The sequence below is a fragment of the Nomascus leucogenys genome, chromosome 1a (genome assembly GCF_006542625.1).
Source record: "Nomascus leucogenys isolate Asia chromosome 1a, Asia_NLE_v1, whole genome shotgun sequence".
NCBI classification, from domain to species: domain Eukaryota; kingdom Metazoa; phylum Chordata; class Mammalia; order Primates; family Hylobatidae; genus Nomascus; species Nomascus leucogenys.
The window spans coordinates 27,644,776-27,665,734 of record NC_044381.1 but is presented as its reverse complement, the minus strand read 5'-3'; the positions used below and the strand labels follow the sequence as shown (position 1 = coordinate 27,665,734).

General features: G+C 43.2%; 1 protein-coding gene across 6 annotated transcripts in view; it reads left to right on the top strand.

The window, feature by feature from the left end:
* The window catches only part of ZNF462 (zinc finger protein 462), a 150,295-nt gene that overhangs the window by 59,660 nt on the left and 69,676 nt on the right, over nt 1–20,959 (top strand). For 3 of the 6 annotated variants that reach the window (XM_030825177.1, XM_030825191.1, XM_030825188.1), the window contains 5 exons: nt 262–5,894; nt 6,661–6,825; nt 8,429–8,715; nt 11,635–11,753; nt 15,543–15,734. In XM_030825177.1, coding sequence (XP_030681037.1) covers nt 262–5,894; nt 6,661–6,825; nt 8,429–8,715; nt 11,635–11,753; nt 15,543–15,734 — 6,396 coding nt within the window. The remainder of the gene's footprint in view (nt 1–261; nt 5,895–6,660; nt 6,826–8,428; nt 8,716–11,634; nt 11,754–15,542; nt 15,735–20,959) is intronic. The other 3 variants (XM_003260323.4, XM_030825355.1, XM_030825235.1) reach the window with 3 other exon arrangements.

The window sequence follows — 20,959 nt, the reverse complement described above, 5'->3', positions numbered from 1 at the left end:
TGTATTTTTGTAGCTGTGTGGCTCATTTATGGAGATGAGGAGAATACCTAAAGCTGTACACTGCGTCTTTATCCATGAGAATGTGCAGTACGTATATCTTCATTGATGCTTTGTGAGTACTCTTCAAGGCCTCATCTTGAGACTTCAGGCCTTTTGCGTGTGATGTTTAGTAACGGAGAATAATTGGAATGGTACTGATTTGCATGATTGGATATTTTAATTATCTTTTGCTTTGTCACTTTCCTTATGCTTTTTCTTTAGGTCAAAATGCAACTGCATTGGGGACCGGAGGTTACTATGGCCACAGTCCAGGATATTATGGTCAGCATATTGCCGCTAATCCCAAACCAACAAACAAGTTTTTTCAATGCAAGTTCTGTGTACGCTACTTCAGGTCAAAAAACCTCCTCATAGAACACACTAGAAAGGTCCATGGAGCTCAAGCTGAAGGGAGTTCATCAGGACCCCCTGTCCCGGGATCCTTAAATTATAATATCATGATGCACGAGGGATTTGGAAAGGTCTTCTCTTGCCAGTTTTGCACATACAAGTCACCAAGAAGGGCAAGAATAATTAAGCATCAGAAGATGTATCACAAAAACAATTTGAAGGAGACCACTGCTCCCCCACCTGCTCCTGCTCCAATGCCAGACCCTGTGGTTCCGCCCGTATCCCTGCAGGACCCCTGCAAGGAACTGCCAGCAGAGGTTGTGGAGCGCAGCATCTTAGAGTCTATGGTCAAGCCTTTGACCAAATCTCGAGGCAACTTTTGTTGTGAGTGGTGCAGCTACCAGACCCCCCGCCGAGAACGCTGGTGTGACCACATGATGAAGAAACACCGCAGTATGGTCAAGATCCTTTCCAGTCTCAGACAGCAACAAGAAGGAACTAATCTACCTGATGTGCCGAACAAGAGTGCCCCCAGCCCCACTTCCAACTCCACCTATCTGACCATGAATGCTGCAAGCCGGGAGATACCCAATACCACCGTCTCCAACTTCAGGGGCTCCATGGGCAACTCCATCATGAGACCCAATTCTTCTTCAGCTTCCAAGTTTTCGCCCATGTCTTACCCTCAGATGAAGCCGAAGTCACCTCACAATTCTGGTCTAGTTAACTTGGTAGAGAGATCCCGTTATGGAATGACTGACATGACCAATTCTTCTGCTGACCTGGAAACTAACAGCATGCTAAATGACTCTAGTTCTGATGAAGAGTTAAATGAAATAGACAGTGAGAATGGTTTAAGTGCTATGGATCACCAGACATCAGGCCTGTCTGCAGAGCAGCTGATGGGCTCAGATGGCAACAAATTATTGGAGACCAAGGGGATTCCATTTAGAAGATTCATGAATAGGTTCCAGTGCCCCTTTTGTCCTTTCCTCACCATGCATCGACGTAGCATCTCTCGTCACATAGAAAACATCCACTTATCTGGAAAGACAGCTGTCTACAAATGTGACGAATGTCCGTTTACTTGCAAGAGCTCGTTGAAACTTGGGGCTCACAAACAGTGTCACACGGGTACAACGTCAGATTGGGATGCTGTGAATTCCCAGAGTGAAAGCATTTCTTCCTCACTGAATGAAGGTGTGGTGTCTTATGAGAGCTCAAGCATCAATGGTAGAAAGTCAGGAGTCATGTTGGATCCCTTGCAGCAGCAACAGCCACCGCAACCACCACCACCGCCACCACCACCGCCACCATCACAGCCACAGCCACTGCAGCAGCCACAGCCGCCACAGCTGCAGCCACCACATCAGGTGCCACCCCAGCCACAAACACAGCCACCACCAACGCAGCAGCCACAGCCACCCACACAAGCCGCACCTCTGCATCCGTACAAATGCACCATGTGTAATTACTCCACCACAACTCTGAAAGGGCTAAGAGTCCATCAGCAGCATAAACATTCATTCTGTGACAACTTGCCAAAATTCGAGGGGCAGCCCTCAAGCCTACCATTGGAAAATGAGACAGACAGCCACCCCTCTTCCAGCAACACTGTGAAGAAAAGTCAGACCTCAATTCTTGGGTTGTCCTCCAAGAACAATTTTGTAGCTAAGGCCTCTAGGAAGCTCGCCAATGACTTTCCCCTAGATTTGTCACCTGTGAAGAAGAGAACCAGGATTGACGAGATAGCAAGCAACCTTCAGAGCAAAATTAGCCAAACCAAACAGCAGGAAGATGCAGTGATCAATGTTGAGGATGATGAAGAGGAAGAGGAAGACAACGAAGTTGAGATAGAGGTTGAGTTGGACAGGGAGGAAGAGCCGACAGAACCCATCATAGAGGTTCCCACTTCCTTTTCTGCCCAACAGATATGGGCAAGAGATACCAGTGAGCCCCAGAAGGAGCCCAACTTCAGAAACATCACCCACGATTACAATGCCACCAATGGGGCTGAGATTGAGCTCACCCTTTCTGAAGATGAAGAGGATTATTACGGCTCCTCAACAAACTTGAAAGATCACCAAGTTTCCAATACTGCTTTGCTGAATACCCAAAATCCCATCTATGGGACTGAGCACAATAATGAAAACACAGACTTTGGTGACTCTGGAAGGCTTTACTATTGTAAACACTGTGACTTTAACAACAAATCTGCCCGGAGTGTTAGCACCCACTACCAACGAATGCACCCATACATTAAATTCAGCTTTAGGTACATCTTGGACCCCAACGATCATAGTGCAGTGTACAGGTGCCTGGAATGCTACATCGATTACACCAATTTCGAAGATCTCCAGCAGCATTATGGCGAACACCACCCAGAAGCCATGAATGTACTCAACTTTGATCACTCGGACCTGATCTACCGGTGTCGGTTTTGTTCATACACGAGCCCAAATGTTAGAAGCCTGATGCCACATTACCAAAGAATGCATCCCACGGTGAAGATCAACAACGCGATGATATTTTCAAGCTATGTCGTGGAGCAGCAGGAAGGGCTGAATACAGAATCCCAGACCCTGAGGGAGATTCTGAATTCGGCTCCCAAGAACATGGCGACTTCCACACCTGTGGCTCGTGGTGGTGGTTTGCCAGCTACGTTCAACAAAAACACTCCTTCTAAGACCTTTACTCCTGAATGTGAAAATCAGAAGGACCCTTTGGTCAACACTGTTGTTGTTTATGATTGTGATGTTTGTTCGTTTGCAAGCCCCAACATGCATTCTGTCTTGGTTCATTATCAGAAGAAACACCCCGAAGAAAAGGCTTCCTACTTTAGGATCCAGAAAACTATGCGAATGGTGTCTGTGGACAGGGGCTCTGCCCTTTCTCAATTATCATTTGAGGTGGGTGCTCCAATGTCTCCCAAAATGTCCAACATGGGTTCCCCACCCCCCCCACAACCCCCGCCACCAGACCTCAGTACTGAGCTTTACTACTGCAAACACTGTTCCTACAGCAATCGGTCAGTTGTGGGAGTGCTTGTCCACTACCAGAAAAGACACCCAGAAATAAAGGTTACTGCCAAATATATCAGACAGGCTCCTCCCACAGCTGCAATGATGAGAGGGGTCGAAGGGCCCCAAGGCTCCCCCCGGCCACCTGCCCCCATACAACAGCTGAACCGAAGCAGCTCTGAGAGAGATGGCCCTCCTGTGGAGAATGAGATGTTCTTTTGCCAGCACTGTGATTATGGGAACCGGACGGTCAAAGGGGTACTCATTCATTATCAGAAGAAGCACCGAGACTTCAAGGCCAATGCAGACGTGATCCGGCAGCATACGGCCACCATTCGAAGCCTCTGCGACCGAAATCAGAAGAAGCCTGCCAGCTGCGTGCTTGTCTCCCCCTCTAATCTGGAGCGGGACAAAACGAAACTCCGAGCACTCAAATGTAGGCAGTGCTCATATACCTCCCCCTACTTCTATGCACTGAGGAAGCATATCAAGAAAGACCACCCCGCCCTGAAAGCCACAGTCACGTCCATCATGCGATGGGCATTTCTAGATGGCTTGATAGAAGCTGGCTACCACTGTGAGTGGTGCATCTACTCCCATACGGAGCCCAACGGTTTGCTCCTGCATTACCAACGGAGGCATCCAGAACACTACGTTGATTACACCTACATGGCTACTAAACTGTGGGCTGGGCCAGACCCATCCCCTCCCTCTCTCACAATGCCAGCCGAAGCCAAAACCTACAGATGCAGGGACTGTGTTTTTGAAGCTGTCTCCATCTGGGACATCACTAATCACTACCAAGCATTCCACCCCTGGGCCATGAATGGTGATGAGTCAGTGCTGCTGGACATCATCAAGGACAAGGATGCTGTGGAGAAGCCCATTCTTTCATCTGAAGAGTTGGCAGGCCCTGTGAATTGTGAAAACAGTATACCCACCCCTCTCCCAGAGCCGGAAGCTGAATGTCCAGAGGATGCAAGACTGTCCCCTGAGAAAAGCCTGCAGCTAGCTTCAGCCAACCCCGCCATATCCTCTACCCCATACCAGTGCACGGTATGCCAATCTGAGTATAACAACTTGCACGGCCTTCTCACTCATTATGGGAAGAAGCACCCTGGCATGAAAGTGAAGGCTGCTGACTTTGCCCAGGACATTGACATCAACCCAGGTGCCGTCTACAAATGCAGGCATTGCCCATACATCAACACCCGCATCCATGGCGTACTGACCCACTACCAGAAGCGACACCCGTCCGTCAAGGTGACCGCTGAGGACTTTGTGCACGACGTAGAGCAGTCCGCTGACATATCCCAGAACGACGTGGAGGAGACGAGCAGGATCTTCAAGCAAGGGTACGGCGCCTACCGGTGCAAACTGTGTCCGTACACACACGGCACTTTGGAGAAACTGAAAATCCACTACGAGAAGTATCACAATCAACCTGAATTTGATGTCTTTTCCCAGTCGCCCCCGAAGCTGCCAGTCCCCCTCGAGCCCGAGATGACCACTGATGTGAGCCCCTCCCAAGTCTCCATCACTGAGGAGGAGGTGGGAGAGGAGCCCGTGTCTACTTCTCACTTCTCTACCTCCCACCTGGTCTCCCACACTGTGTTCCGGTGCCAGCTCTGCAAGTACTTCTGCTCCACAAGGAAGGGGATTGCCAGGCACTACCGCATCAAGCACAATAATGTCCGCGCCCAGCCAGAAGGCAAGAACAACCTCTTCAAGTGTGCCCTGTGTGCCTACACCAACCCCATCCGCAAAGGTCTGGCAGCCCATTACCAGAAGCGCCACGACATTGATGCGTATTACACTCACTGCCTGGCAGCCTCCAGGACCATCAGCGACAAGCCCAATAAAGTGATCATCCCATCCCCGCCCAAGGACGACTCCCCTCAGCTGAGCGAGGAACTCCGGCGGGCAGTGGAGAAGAAAAAGTGCTCCTTGTGCTCTTTCCAGTCTTTCAGCAAGAAGGGCATCGTGTCCCATTACATGAAACGCCACCCAGGGGTGTTCCCAAAGAAGCAGCACGCCAGCAAGTTGGGGGGCTACTTCACAGCCGTCTATGCAGATGAGCATGAGAAGCCCACGCTGATGGAAGAAGAGGAGAGAGGCAGCTTTGAGAAAGCCGAGGTGGAGGGTGAAGCTCAGGAAATCGAGTGGCTCCCGTTCCGCTGCATCAAATGCTTCAAGCTGTCCTTTAGCACTGCAGAGCTGCTGTGCATGCATTACACTGACCACCACAGTCGGGACCTAAAGAGGGACTTCATCATCCTGGGCAACGGCCCCCGCTTGCAGAACTCCACCTACCAGTGTAAGCACTGTGATAGCAAACTGCAAAGCACAGCCGAGCTGACCTCACACTTGAACATTCACAATGAGGAATTCCAGAAGCGTGCCAAACGTCAGGAGAGGAGGAAACAGCTTTTGAGCAAGCAGAAATATGCAGATGGTGCTTTTGCAGATTTCAAACAAGAGAGGGTAAGGATATGTTTTGATTTCCCTTCCCCCAGGAGGCCTCTCATCACTGGTGCCCACATGCACTTCTTCGTTGCCAGCCAAACTGCTGCAGGCTTCCTAGTGACTTAGCTTGCCAGAGAGCTCAATAAGTCAATTAAACATTTCGAGCTTGATTATCTCCCATTCTGTGCTCACCCCTCTCCTTGGTCCCGTTCCCCTCCCTCCTTCCCTTTGACTCCTCCCATGGCTCCCCAGGGGAGGTTTGGGGTGGTTTCTATGTATGTCTTTCTGCCAAGTAGCTTTATCTGAAGCCTAGTTTTACAACAACGCTCGCTCTTTCCTAAGGCAGTGTGGGCTGTCTCTTGGTACCATTAGCACTTCTCAGCCATGTCTTGGTCTTCAGTGTTTGCTACATGAACCTAACGTCTCCAGGAGTAGATTTTATTTTATCAAGAAGTTCATTAATGGCGCAACTATGCAACGTTTCACCTGCCTAGTTGAAACTGGTTTGAAAACCAGATGACTTAGTGGCAGTGACGATGAGCTTCTGCACAGAAATCTTCTCTACTCACAAGCCGTAATGTATTTGGGTTTCAAAGACTTTGCATAGTAGGCAGCGTGCCATGATGCTGACAAATTTGTTATATAAAAATACTCGCCTATATCTCCCTTGGTTTTTAACCTGCTAATCAGCTTTAAAATAAAATATGTTAGTAAACTGCAAGAATAAATTCCGACAATTGAGGGAGGGCTCGGAGTACTGATGGCTACCAATGTATTTTACCAGCCTTTTGGTCACTTAGAAGAGGTGCCAAAGATCAAGGAGAGGAAAGTGGTGGGCTACAAATGTAAATTCTGTGTGGAAGTGCACCCAACGCTCCGAGCCATCTGCAATCACCTCCGAAAGCACGTCCAGTATGGCAATGTCCCAGCTGTGTCAGCTGCTGTGAAGGTGAGAACTGGAAGGTCTGGATGAGCATTCTTGTGTGTGAGCGATTCGAGTTACTTATTAACCCCATTGCCTAAAGCAGCTCAGGAAAGAGCATCTCAGAATGTGGGCATTCCTGAATTATGCTTGGATTGGTTTGGCTTGTTTTGATTTCTTTGCAGGTTGGACCTTCCTCATCTTTCTGTTCAGGGAAAGGTCGAGTTTCGATCTGGTTTCCTTCCACGCGGATAGTTTGGTGGCAACAGAAGGTCCAGGATTCTCGGTCTAGGAGGCTTCGGGTCGTCCTTCTATTCTGCGTTTAGTGCCATTAGCTCTTCGTTCTTCCAAGTTGCCCGAGCTCTTGAGAGGAATCAAGTGGGTTCTGTTCCCATCATCTTCTGCTCCTCTTTCTTCCTCACTTCTTACTGTTCTCATCTGGCTGAGGATGCAGAGAGCCTAGGAGAATCTCTTTGTCTTCTTATCCTGGGTCCTCTGGGGACTGCAAGAGACATTAAAACTAAAAGCATTCAAGTCACAATTGACCCTGAAAGCCTTGGTTTATCTCCTCCATCCCATCTCCCATATGATGCTGACAACCCATATGATGCTGACAAGTGTCTTCCCTTTTCCCTCTGACTTTTATTAGGCCACCTGTTTTGAACATCATAATCCTAATAGCAGCCACCACGTCAATATCCAAGCCACCATCCCGGTCTTCCAGGATATTGCTAAGCCCTATTATTTATTAAAACAGAAGTCATTTCGGGGTTCTGCCCTTTCTGTATGGGTCCATGCGAATATATTTTTGTCATCTGCCCTTCTTGAGCTTACATCCTATTTTGCCAATTTAACATGAAGATAAAGTCTCTACTTTTCTTCATTGAAGACTGAAGCTTTCTGTCTTTTGGCAGAACAGTGGCAACCCAGGGATATCAGCAGTCGGCTTCTTTCATACACCACTGCGGTGTGTCCCAGGCTCGTTTCCTGGGATCATGTGAGAGAGACAGAAGGGCTTTTCCTGTGTAATCAGTAACCCAAGGAGCTATCTCGAAAAACAGGTGACTTAAAACTAGGCTGCTCCTTAATTTTTTGAATTGATTATGCAGCAGTCTCCAGTCATAGAGTGAAGTCACCATCTACAGGGTAGGGGGCAGGCAGCAGGATCTTTTGCTTTGCTTCCTTTCCAGATAATGGCCCAAGGCTCCTCAATGACCATACTACTTTGCTTTTCTTTCTCTTCCTTCCTTCCTTCCTTCCGTTCTTTTCTGTGAGCCACAACCCTAGCCCAACTTTATGTCATCTTAGATGGGGTTGCAGTTTGAATTTTCTTTTAAGATGGGGAAGAAGTGAGTGAAGTGTCTTCAGAGTGGGAGAAGCCCTTGTTCACATTTCGCAGACAGTAGCAACCTGTGTCCGGGTATGTTGTCCTAAAATCATCTCCACTGCATGAAGAATGGCAGTTGGGCTTGCTCTCCCCTCTAGGGGTAGCTGGAGAGGCAGGGGAGGAAGCTTTGACAAGAAGTGCTGTTGAGTTTGGGAGAATGAAGGGAGCAAAAGAAAGCTGGGGGCAATGATGATGGATATTTATTTTGTTGGTGGGGCATGTGTGTGTGTGTGGTTCTCTTAGCAGGAGGCGGATGACCCTGCCCACTTGTTCCTGGATGAATTGGAAGCAGCCAAAGACGCCAGTGGCGCCCTGGTGGGCCGGGTGGATGGTGAACACTGCTTGCTTGATGGAATGTTGGAGGATGAAACCCGGCCGGGGGGATACCATTGCAGTCAATGTGACAGAGTCCTGATGTCCATGCAGGGGCTGCGTTCTCATGAGAGGAGCCACCTGGCCCTGGCCATGTTTACCCGTGAGGACAAGTACAGCTGCCAGTATTGCTCCTTTGTTTCTGCTTTCAGGCACAAGTAAGTGCTATTGGGGGGTCACTAGTGGTTATTGGGAGAAGCTTGGTTGAGTAAGAAGGCCCCACTCATGGTTCACACCTGCTGCTGTGTTACCTGGAGCCTCAGTCACCTTTTCTGTAAAATGGGGCTGAGAACAGGAGATTGATCGATGGCATTAGATTTGGCAAATGCAGGCATTTTAAAAATGAGAATTAGAGGAATTGCTATGATTTACCCAAAGGAAAAATGCAGCTGTGGAGAGTAGATGAGTCTCCTGATTCATCTGTCAAACATTCAGCCAAAATCTAGTCATTGTTTGAGGAAGTCCATTTGGAAAACTGAGTTGCTAAAGAGGTAAAATTAGGGCTATTAACCCATGTGACCAAAGAAACATTGCTTGCAATTTTTCAAAAGATCTTGAAAGGTAAAGAAGTTCGTGGATGCCAAAGAGTTGCTTGACATACAGGGAGATTGAGGAGAGGGAGCTTCCCATTACTCATCACAGCTTTGGAAGTGTAAATACGGAATAGGTGTGTAAGGCTTTTTGGGGCCACGGAAAGAGGGGTGGTTTTAAAAACAACTTTTTGTTGCCTTTCTCTTTCAGCTGTATAAAAGAGTGATAAATATTCAATAATGCGTTTGGACAGTCTTGGATAAAGGTGACTAAGACTGACATGCTTTTTAAAACAATTTTTTTAATGAAATAAATGATGGACTATTTGCTTCTTACAAAAGATAACAGGGCCAGTTAGTGGTTGTTGAACAGAGGAAGGAGGTGGTGTTTTCACAGGGGTTAGGATGGGTTGTAAACACTTTATTGTCATACAGAGCCTAATATCTAATCTTTGTCATCAGATCCATACATTGGCACAAAACTTGAAATACTTCAATTAAAGAAGTATTTATTGAACAGCATCTATCACATTGTCTGACACACAGTGGAACTTCAGTAAATAATTGTGAATAAATTAATATATCCTGTCCTAGGTACTGTGCTTTTGGGAAATATAAAGACACAGGCCATAGTCTGTGGCCAAGAGAATTTAGGGTCAAGGGTTGGTTTATGAAGTTAAAAAAAAAAAAAAAACCCACTGACTCAGCAAAATAAAGCACGTCTTTGAAAATATCAGTAAAATACTATGATGTGTCAAAGAAGGGAAATGTTACATCAACTTTGGAAGAGTCAGGAAGGTTTTATGGTGTAAGGAGCATTTGGGTCAAGTCTTAAAGTAGGAAAATAGGACTTGAATAGTTTGGAAAGGACATAAGATGTAGAGGAAAAGCTGAGGGAGGAGACCATGAAGCTGACTGGGGCCCTAGCTGGGGGTTCAGTTTGACTAATCCTTAAGTTACATGTAAAGGAATAGTGAAAGATAAGGTCTAAATACTTTAAAGGAGACCATATTTGGAGTTTTAAATGCCAGGAAATAGTATTTCATAATTTAAATTGCTGGTAAAAGGAAGAGTCAAATTAGTAAAATAATTATAATTGCTAACATTTATTGCATCTCACTGTATACCAGGCACTGTACTAAGTGCCTTTAAATATTACTTAATTTCATTCTCAAAACACTCCTATAAGGTATGGCCCCATTATTATCATCTTATGAATAAGAAAAGTAAGGCCTAGAAAAATTAAGTAATTTGCCCAAGGACACACAGCCTATATGTAATGGCTGGGATTTATCCCAGGTAGCCTGACTCCATAGCGTGTGCTCTTGAGATGAAAAAAAAAAAAAAAAAAAAAAACATGGGGGCTGGGGACAAGGAATTAAGAAGCAACAATAGTAGCTAGTTCAAGAAGTTTGGGAATGATTGAAGGAATGGATTTGCCTGACTTGGAAAAATTGACTTAATGCATGGGATGAGGGACAAAGTAAAATACAAATGGCACCTAGGTTTTCAGTTTACTCAACTGGGAGAAAGGTTAGTGCCATTTATAGAAACAAGGAAATGAAGAAGAGAATTTGTTTTGTAGAAAACTCTCTGATGGGTTTGTTTAGAACAGGTTGAGTTAAAGATAACTAAAGGACACCCAGAGGGAGCTGTCCAGGGGCAATTGAAAATGTTGCTTTGGAGCTCAGGAGAGCATTATATGTTGAAATGGTAAGCAGTACCGTTCCCACATGAGGCATTTAGAATGGAATTTAGTTCTCTGGAGTACTGATACAAATTAGAACTTCTTCCCACACCTTGTTTGGTAGATTTATTCTTTTTAAGGCTAATAATTGTTATGAAGTACTAGGGGTTCGTTGTAATTAAATAGCTCCCTTGTAAATTGCTTCTGGAAGACTTACAGCAAACATGGCTGTGTGTATCAGAAGGGATGTACAGCCTTTTGACCATGTGACTCCTTTAAACATGCGTGCACTATGCCTCCATATTAATATAGACCCTGGCAACAAGACAGCCTGCCGCAGCAAGAAGGTCAGCCACTTCGAAACCTCCCTTCCTCACTCTAGTGTTCACAATGAAAGTAGAATTAGAATTCAAAAAGAAAGTCAGCTCTTTTCAAATGCTAAATTTCTCTAATTCCCATTCTGTTATTTGAATAAGTTAGAGGACTAATTGATAGGCACTCTCACTGGCTTGGCAGGAAACTTGAATTCACCCATATTGTACCTTCTCTTTAGATACACTCTTCCAATGATCAGAGCTCTAAGAAGGGACAATAAAGATTCTTACCATGACCTGTTACCACTGCCATATCTCTAAATCCAAAATAAATCTCTTGATGTTTTCCTTTAGCTTCCTGTCCTCTTAGAGTAGGTACAACTCTTGAAAATTAATTAATTAAATTGATAAACGCCATTATTGGAAAGTAAACAAAAGGACTTTGAACGACCTAGAAGTAGGATTCCTGGAAAAAAGGCAATGAGCAAATCCTCTATGCAATTTTTAATTTTGTTGTTTTTCTTTTTGTTTTCCTTCTACATCAAGTTTGGATCGCCATATGCAAACCCACCACGGACACCATAAACCATTCCGATGCAAACTCTGCTCCTTCAAGTCCTCCTATAACAGCCGGCTGAAAACACATATACTCAAAGCTCATGCTGGTGAGTTGTGCACTGATGATGCACAAGTTCTTTAGCACTCTCTGAGTTTGAAACCTGATGGTCTTTATTGAGTTAGATACTGTCCTGCCTTACACTTGAGATGCCTTATTCTTGGGGTGGATGTATATTCAGTTTTGTTTTCACCTAGTAAAGAAAAAATAAAGAAAAAAGTAAAAGTTAAACAAAATCACCTAAATCCAAAACAATACAAAGCCCATGTCACCCCTGTTATGGTTAGTTCGTCCGTGCTACTAACAAGTTAGAATTAGACTGTTAGTGATTTTTACAGAAATTTCTAAATTGCCTCTACTTTCTAATTCCATTGCCAAGAATTGTTATATCTACTAAAAAGACTTTCCAGCTAAAATAAAGTTACCAACTTAAGGAAGCTAGAAAGGGCAAAGGGAACTCAAGATATGTGAGATTTTTCAAGAGATACCCTTAGATACGTTTCCATACATAAGATAGAAAATGACTTTGGGTTGTGAGTGTCCAGGAGCTGTACTGGTCTCTATCATATTGTTGTTCCATCTCATTACTCATTAGAAAAAATTGGAAATGAAGGAAGAAATACAGTCAGTCATCTATAATCTTATCCGAAGACCACTGTTGTTGACGTCTGATGTGTCAAGAACATCCCTTACCCACCAGGCTGTGCACTAGGCATGTTACATGCATCATCTTCTTTAGTCCTACAGTCGTCCTAAAGGGGAGGCATTGTGTCACATCCTTGTGACCCTTGGTCACACTTTGAACAGTGTTGTGAGAACCACTCAGAACCTGGGTCCTTCATTTTTGCCAGCCCGTCATACTCTGTGTAAACAGGACCATGTCTCTTCACTGTCTTCTGAGTGTCGGATTTTGTTGAACTGACTTAATGCAGTAAGATTACCCAGGGCTCCCAGTTGTCCCAAACTCCAGTAGGAGTAAGGAATGGGACAGGGAAGTTAGCTATAGGGGCTTCTCTATATCTTTTTGTATTTTTCTGTCTCTGGGAAATTTCTACTAAAGTTCTTGAAGTGAGTGGCTTCGGGGTTCAAATCACTCTTTTCTAACTTGTGTATATTGTAAATTATCCAGCTGGGACACTATCCTGGTGAGTTTTGCCCATAGGCCTTAGCCTTGTCAAAAGCACTTTTACCAGCAAGAGCTGAGAAGAGATGATTCGGCCTATGGGAAAGACTTGAAGAGAGCATCAGAGCCTGCACACTGATGCCAGCGTATTAAGCTGAAGTGTCTGCTCTTGGAGCTGACCCAGCAAACTGGCCTCCCTGTACTCACTGGCTGGCAAGAAGAGAGCATCCAGTAAGAGAGATTGGGAGCAATGTAATTCAGTTCTTGACATGCCTTGGAACCTTGGCCTCCATGACATTGCTTTGAGCGACTGAGTGGGGCTTGGCTTGGAAAAAGCCAGTACATTTTCTAAAAGACTCTTGACTCATCTTGTCTGTTCTAGGTGTATTATTTTATTTTATTTTAAAGAAGAAAAGGCAATGTGTGCTAACCCAAACATCTGGATTTGAATTCTCTCTCAGGTCGTGCAGCTCAGAGCCACCAGCAAGGTTCACATAACCAAGCTTGCATTAAAAAAAAAAATGAAAAAATAGAATAAAGAGGGCAGCAGTATTCTATATATTGTTATACATATATTAGTAAACATCATACACAGCATTGTCATCTAACTCCTAAAGAGATACAACTGACTGGTGTTCCCGGTTGGGTCCTCTGACTTTTTTGAACTTCTGTCCTTCCTTGTACTCTGTGATGTTGGGCAATTCAAGTTTTTATGTGGGTTTCTTCAAGACTTCTTTGGGGCCAGGCGCGGTGGCTCACGCTTGTAATCCCAGCACTTTGGGAGGCCGAGGCGGGCAGATCACGAGGTCAGGAGATCGAGACCATGGTGAAACCCCGTCTCTACTAAAAATACAAAAAAAAAATAGCCAGGCATGGTGGCGGGTGCCTGTAGTCCCAGCTACTAGGAGAGGCTGAGGCAGGAGAATGGCGTGAACCCGGGAGGCGGAGCCTGCAGTGAGCCGAGATTGCGCCACTGCACTCCAGCCTGGGCAACAGAGCGAGACTCCGTCTCAAAGAAAAAAAAAAAAAAAAAAAAGACTTCTTTGGAAATGCAAGCTCTGAGGGTCATCAGTGGTGAGAGGAAGGCTTAATTACAGAACTTGGGTGCTATACTCACTTCACATGTGAACCCATTTAGTAATTTTCATGGTGGCAGGAAAATAATAATCTCGGAAAAGCAGGGACAAAGAATGATCTTCCAATACCTGTTTTTCTTACTTTTAATCCTTAGACCACAACTCTGTTCATTTTTACTGGTCCACAAAGCTTTATGATTCTGTTTTCTCTTCTTTCTTCTCTGACTTTTAAATGTCACCTTAAAAATTAATTTTAAAAATACATGTTCGTTAGAGAAAGTTTGGAAATGAAAGAAGAAATACAGTCATTCATAATCTTGTTATCTAAACACCACTGTTGTTAACATTTCATATATTTCCTTTCAGTCATTTTCTCTATAATTATTTTTAACAGTTGTAATTCTAATGTGATTGAATATATATATTTAGCCTTTGTATTTACTTTTATTTTTATGTTATTATAAACTCCAAGAATTTATTTTAATTGAGTAAAATAAATCATCAATAGGATATGCCCAGATTGACTTAATCGTTTCCTTATGGTTGTAAATTTAGGTTATTTCATACCTTTTTCAAGCATAAATGATGTATATTTCTAAGTAAAGCTTTTTATTTATTAAAGGATATCTTCTTATTACTCTTTGAAATGGAGTTACTAGGTTGGAAACGGAGCATTTCTAAGTCTATTGTTCTTAAAAGCAAAATGGCTTTCTGAATTGATCTTACCAGTGTATATATGTCCAACAATTTAAGCATGCCCACTTCACACTCTTAGTTCTTAAAATGTAATTAATTTAACAGGTAATGTACAGCGAAGGTAAATCACACTCTAACTTAATTTGGTCATGGTGATCTGTGTTGTATTTCAGTGGCATAAAATTAATTTTAAAAATAGTGCTTATTTTTACTGAGAGGCAGTCTTTATTGAAGAATATTGGAGATAAACACACATACATACACACACACTGTACCCCCTAAACCCCCATGTTTACATATACAGCTCTCTTCCTTAGAGAAATGACTAATTTTTACCCATTTCTGTGCAATTGACTAGATAAGGAAATGGAGTTCTATGCTGAGGTTTATGAACTGGTCCAAAAATATATATATGTGGGATGAGAATGTGTATAGTTAGCAAGGAAGTACAGAATAGAATAGCACAACAGAGCTTGCACTGAATGACTTTGTGATTAAAAAGCCACTAATAGATCTTTGGAATAATAATTAAGCATATTATTTTCTGGGACTGACAAAAAGGCAACCTTGAATGAAACCTGACATGGTCATTTCTAGTGTAGAGAGGGAGGGAAAGGGATTGGAAATTTTTCTAAACGAGGTATCCTGGGCAGTTGGGTTTCACTTCCTATTGGGGAATTAATTCATAGCTTCACTCCTGTAAGCAGAGCCCAAAGTGAAAACGGACCAGTTCACTAGATTCTGGAGCTCATGGAACAGTTTCAACTCCAAAGGAGCACTGTGGTTGTGGCAGGTTGTTGGTCTGTGAGGTTCGTTCATAGAACATGAAGCTTAAGAAGCGCTTCTCTAGTATGAGTTAACTGAGTTATCTTGTTTCCATCCCGGCCTTATACCCTTCTCCCCTCTTTTTCCTGTTCTATTTCTTGTCACCATCCTCTTCCAGGTGAGCATGCCTACAAGTGTTCTTGGTGCTCATTCTCCACCATGACAATCAGCCAGCTGAAGGAACACTCCCTCAAGGTCCACGGAAAAGCCCTGACCCTCCCCAGGCCACGGATCATCAGTCTCCTCTCCTCACACTCCCACCACTCCTCCCAAAAAGCTACCCCGGCTGAAGAAGTGGAAGACTCCAATGGTAAAAATGGGCTTCCAAGCTGGAATTAACCACTCAGGGTTGAGGTGGGCTGGGATTCATTGCCAATCATTTTTTTAGAGGAAAATCTTATGTGAAAACATGGTGGTTCAAGTGAAGGAAGAAATGTGAAAAGGTTTAAATGGTGTAGAAGTTGGAGTGGGAAGCGGAAATGAACTTGTTGAGCATCTGTGTGACGCCATGATGAAAATGGAAGTCAGCGCTCATGGGAGTGTTGCTGGTGGGAAGAGCCTGTTGAGTGGGATGGATTAGTTTTCGATCATTCCACTGTGGTTTCAAGCAAGAAAGCGAATGGAGTACCAGGCCAATTTGTTTGTTTTTATTTATATCCTGTCTTGTTCTAAAAAAGATGTGCTGTGAAGTGTTTGGGGTGACAGGTATGTACATTAATGACACAAAATTCAGAGTAGGAATGCAAAGGGTGAATGAGTGGGGAAGTGTGTCTGACTAAGCCACGTGATATCTTAGGGGTGACATAGGGATTTCTTACAGCTGAAGGATGCTAAGGAGGCATGAGTTGGGAGGAGAGTTTTACTGTTTAGTTTTGGAGTTTCAGAAGAAATACAGGAAGCCAGGGAGAGGGTCTCCTCGCTAGCAGTGTGACCAAAGCTGTAGGGAAGAGAAAGAGTCCAGACCTTGGGGCCTGCAGATACGGCATAGTAGGCAAAGGGATAGTTTATTGTTTCTATAAGACCAGGAAGCAGACCTGTTTGATTTCTCGTCTCACCTCAAATGATTGCAGAATCAGCTACTTAGAAGAGAAGTAGAGGAAGTCTGCAGATTCTTCGAGGTAGACCTGCTCTCTTCCAACCCCTTCTAATTCTTGAATCCCTTCTGCGGGAGCCAGTTAGCTACCATCAGCTTGAGTACTTCGCAGGTCAAGGAATGACTGTCTCCCAAGATCTACTGTTACATTCTTGGGAGGAGCTTAGTGGACTGGAAAGAAAGCAGAACAAAAGCCTGGCTTTGAATCTCACTTCTCTCAATGGTGGTCACGTTTCCCTGGGCAATCTTAGCTTCTTGTACCCATATGTAAAATTGGATAGTGATATCTACCTCAGCCGATTATCTTCAGAGATTAATGAGAAAGGGTGCACACCTATAAAATACCTAATACAGCCTCTGACACATAGTAGGAATTTAATAAAAGGCCATTTTATTTCTGTACTTTTCATCCTTTGGTTGCAATTCTGGCCTTTGGGACCATTTATAACAAGTACGAATTTTGGTTATTTTTAATGCATGTGTCTAAAACAAGAGACTCTTCAGATAACCTGATGATCTGGCAGCCCAACTTGTCAACATGGTCTAATTCTCAGGTTATCAAAAGAGTAAATGAGTAATCTTTATGCATGAGGTCTGTGAGCAGACACCTGTAGGAGGAAATGAAATGGTAAGTCCTAAGATGAAAAGCTGCTTTTTAAAAAACGTTTGAAGCTTGGTGGTCGTTCCTTTGCAAATCATTTATAGTGTTCAACACTATAGCTCCTTACTGGTGTCCCTGCCTTAAAGGACTTCTGTTTAACAAAGAAGGCTTGTTATGATGGCTACGACTTGTAATGAAGTGACCACACAATATCCTTAGCTACTGTGTAGTAGTTTAAAATGTGGAAGGAAGCCTGTGGTGCTTTTTTTTTCTTTCTGGGAAAATTAGGCTGGGTAAGAGTACCTGTGGAAGGGTAAAAAAAAAAAAAATGTCCCTTTTTCACCTGAAATATTCTATTCAACAGGAAAGTTGGTATATTGCAACCAGAAGGGCAAAATCTAACTTGACCCAAATTGTAAGATCTGTATTAATGTGATTTTTAATTAATTGTTTTCATCTGACATGGAAGCTACATTTGTGGAGCTGTTTGGATGAAACACATTCATCTCACTGCCATTGCTAGCAAAGGCTTTGTCTGGGACATTTTTCTCAACGTCATACCTTCTTTTTCCTTTGTGTTTCTTCCTTGAAAGGTGGGTCTCAGTCAGAGGTCAAGGGAATCCTTTAAACCCACCCACGGCGTGAATCATCATCCTCTGCATAGACTAAGAAGTGTCGAGTTCAGTTATGTTCTTGAGCCTGTACTCTCTCCTGAGGGCTGTACTATGCACGGAAGAATCAGAAATGAGTATAGTATTTTTCTGGCCCTCCGACAACTGAAAATCAACTGTTTCGATGATACTATTAGTGCTTACATTTGAGCTAACCATAACCCTAAGCCTCAGGCCTAATCTATTTGTGGAGTGATCTCAGATTCTTGGAGGATGGACTTTGGGGAGGGGTGGATGTCACAGAAATATGTCAAAGTGATATTGAGTAGATGTCTCTATAACATAGATAGTCTGTTTTTGTTTAGCCACAAGGAAATAATTTGCAATATATAAAAGGGATTCTTATTTTTCTCCTTATGAAAGAACATAGTAACTGAAAGCTCTGCGTGGTAACTATTTAGTGAGCCCTACACAAAAGTCATTGGGCTTGTACTGTTTTTAATGTATATAAATGACCTATATTAATGGATCAGCAGTTTAATTTGATGATGTAAAATTTGATGACCTATATTAATGGATCAGATTAGTTTAATTTGATGACGTAAAAGCTGATTAGATGACGTAAACAAAAAGAAGGCTGTTCACATGAATGAATAATCCTGTGGAAAGAGTAGTTAATAGTTGTTCATTCAGTAAATATTTTCTTGAATCCTTACTATAGATTTTGTGTAGTTTTGCATGGCCAAGAATGGCTGAGCAGGTCCAAAGTAGGAAGACTTTGCTAAGGAGCCGGATGGTGGATTCCTAGAAACAGCTAAGTCTACAGGATGGAAAAACATCTGTGGGGCTAGATAGTAGCCTGTATGTAAATTATGCCTTGAATGGTGTTTGAAACACACATGTGAAATCCAATTGCACATTTTAATAGAGAGAAGCTGTGGGGCTACTGGCTCACAGTTAAGGTTTCCCACACTGCAGATGCCAGGACAATGTGAACACACCAACCAAAAATGTGTTGCAGGCCTGGGGGGAGTCAAGATCCATAAAACCAGGGAAATCAGCAGTGTGTCTTTGGCTTTCTGATTCCCTAGTGAGGGATGTGAATAAAACAAGTTGACGTGCTCCTGTTATTTGCAGTGGTCAAATGCTTGCCGTCTTGAGAGTGAGCCAGTCTTCTCTGGCAGAGGGAAACAGCCTGAAAAGGGAGGTTCTTTCTAAGCTGCTCTCCCTCCCAACCCAGAGGAGGGAGGAAAGCGGAGAAAGCAAAAATGAGAAGGTAGAGGGGAGATTTCACTCCAGCTGCCTGGCCACACACCTGTTCTGTGCTTCAGCCCTGCTCTTGGGCTCTGAGCTGTCAGTCTTGACATGTTTCACCAGCACACGAATCCTCTATATATTCATGATGATCAGTTGTTGGAAAGAAAAGCAACAGCTCTATGGTATTGGTTTTGTGTATAAGATAATGGGCAATGACACGTAATTGCTATTCTAAACAATGCATTAAGGGGAAACAATAAGGTTGTCAACAAAGGGAAATGCTCTGCTGTGTTTGTGTTTACTGTGTTCCTTCTCCTGCCATGTACAACACAGGACTGGCTTTTATCCGGCTATTTCCAAGTCTCTGCTTTCAGTACAGAAAAATACACATATAGGCACAGCTGTAAAATAACAAAGAAACTAGGACAGCGTAGTTTAGCCATGAGATTTGTTTTAGGTCTGAGAAGCTACACAGGGCATGGGCAATGGATATGTAACTTAAAATTCAACTATGTGTTTTATAAGAAGTCAAGCCAGTGGTGACATTCCATCTTTTTCCTCCCTCTAGTTTCTCCCGGGGACTAATAAGTTATTTTGTTTCATCTATCTATGCAGTTATGCTATGGAATTGCCTGCTTTAGAAAATAGTTACTATGATGCATTTAGGACAAAAACAAAAATCAGACCAGGTGCAAAATGAATAAGGTGAATGATGGTAACATAGTTTTGTTTTGCTTGTTTGTGGTTTTTTTTTTTTTTTTTGGCTGGTGCCTTAGTTAGCAACCCAGAGAAAACACAATACCCCTCCATTTATAATATAGAACTTGATATAGTGCTCCCAAAAAAGAAGTCTGTGATATTATGAATTAATAGAAAAATGTTGCAAAGAGCTTGGCAATTTCCTTTTGTACTCATTTTTTAATAAATTTCAATTGGTTTTTCTGCCCTAAACTCTAGAATAATATTTGACAAACACTATTTTTATCAAGACATTTCTCATCAAGGAAACACATGTACTTATTGTCTGTCATATCAAAGTCTTCAGCATTGCATCCAAAGTTCACCATTTAGTCATGCTTTCTCCATTGCACAGTGGCGTCACTAGCAAATACTGACATTCCTACCATCTCTCTACTTAACCACCCTAAGCATTTAATGTCTTCCTTAGCACTTCTACTCACTTTCAGTAAACTCTGCTGGGAGGTTAGGTGGATTTCTTTCCTGTCTGCTTCTCTCTACTAGTCCATGACTTTCACTTCCTTTAAGGATTGATTTTCATTGGCCCCATACATACTCTTATTACTCTTCCTGGTGCTGTATTAGTACTTGCAGATATGCTATTCTTTCTGTCCCCTAATATTCCAATATGGACAGTTAGGTAAGTACTTATTAAATACTCATTCTTTTCATGGACCAGTGATATCTTGGAGGCATCACAGTTTTCAGTTCTGTTAATTGTACTGAGTCCTCAAATATATTTTAACTCCACTAACCAAATTACACAGGATGAGTTTATTTCATTTCCATTTAAGAGGCAGGTCAAAAGACAATCTGAGAATGAAACCTTAGGGGATGCTCTAACATTAATTCTCTGACACAATTTCTCTGCCAAGATAAAAAGATCTTCCTTGACAAAGAGCGTTTTAAATATTGTCATTGTTCCCTGCATGATGAGACCTTCTGTATAGGTGGGAAGCTGAAGGTTGGGACAGGGTATAAACCCTTCTGTCCCTCAGAATGATATAGAAAGTATGATGGAGCTGGAGAAATGAACATTTCTAGTATGGTCAGCTGTTAGCAGAGTTGCTTCTTGAAGCAAGTGCACACAATTACTGATCTTAGAGTGGGCTAATTTGTTCTCTGTGTCTCTGTCAATATACAGTGTTTGGTTGCAGTTAAATTCAGATTCAAAGATGATATAGCGATAAACTGACCAACAAAACTTGTCAATGAGTAGAGCTTTCTATTCTACC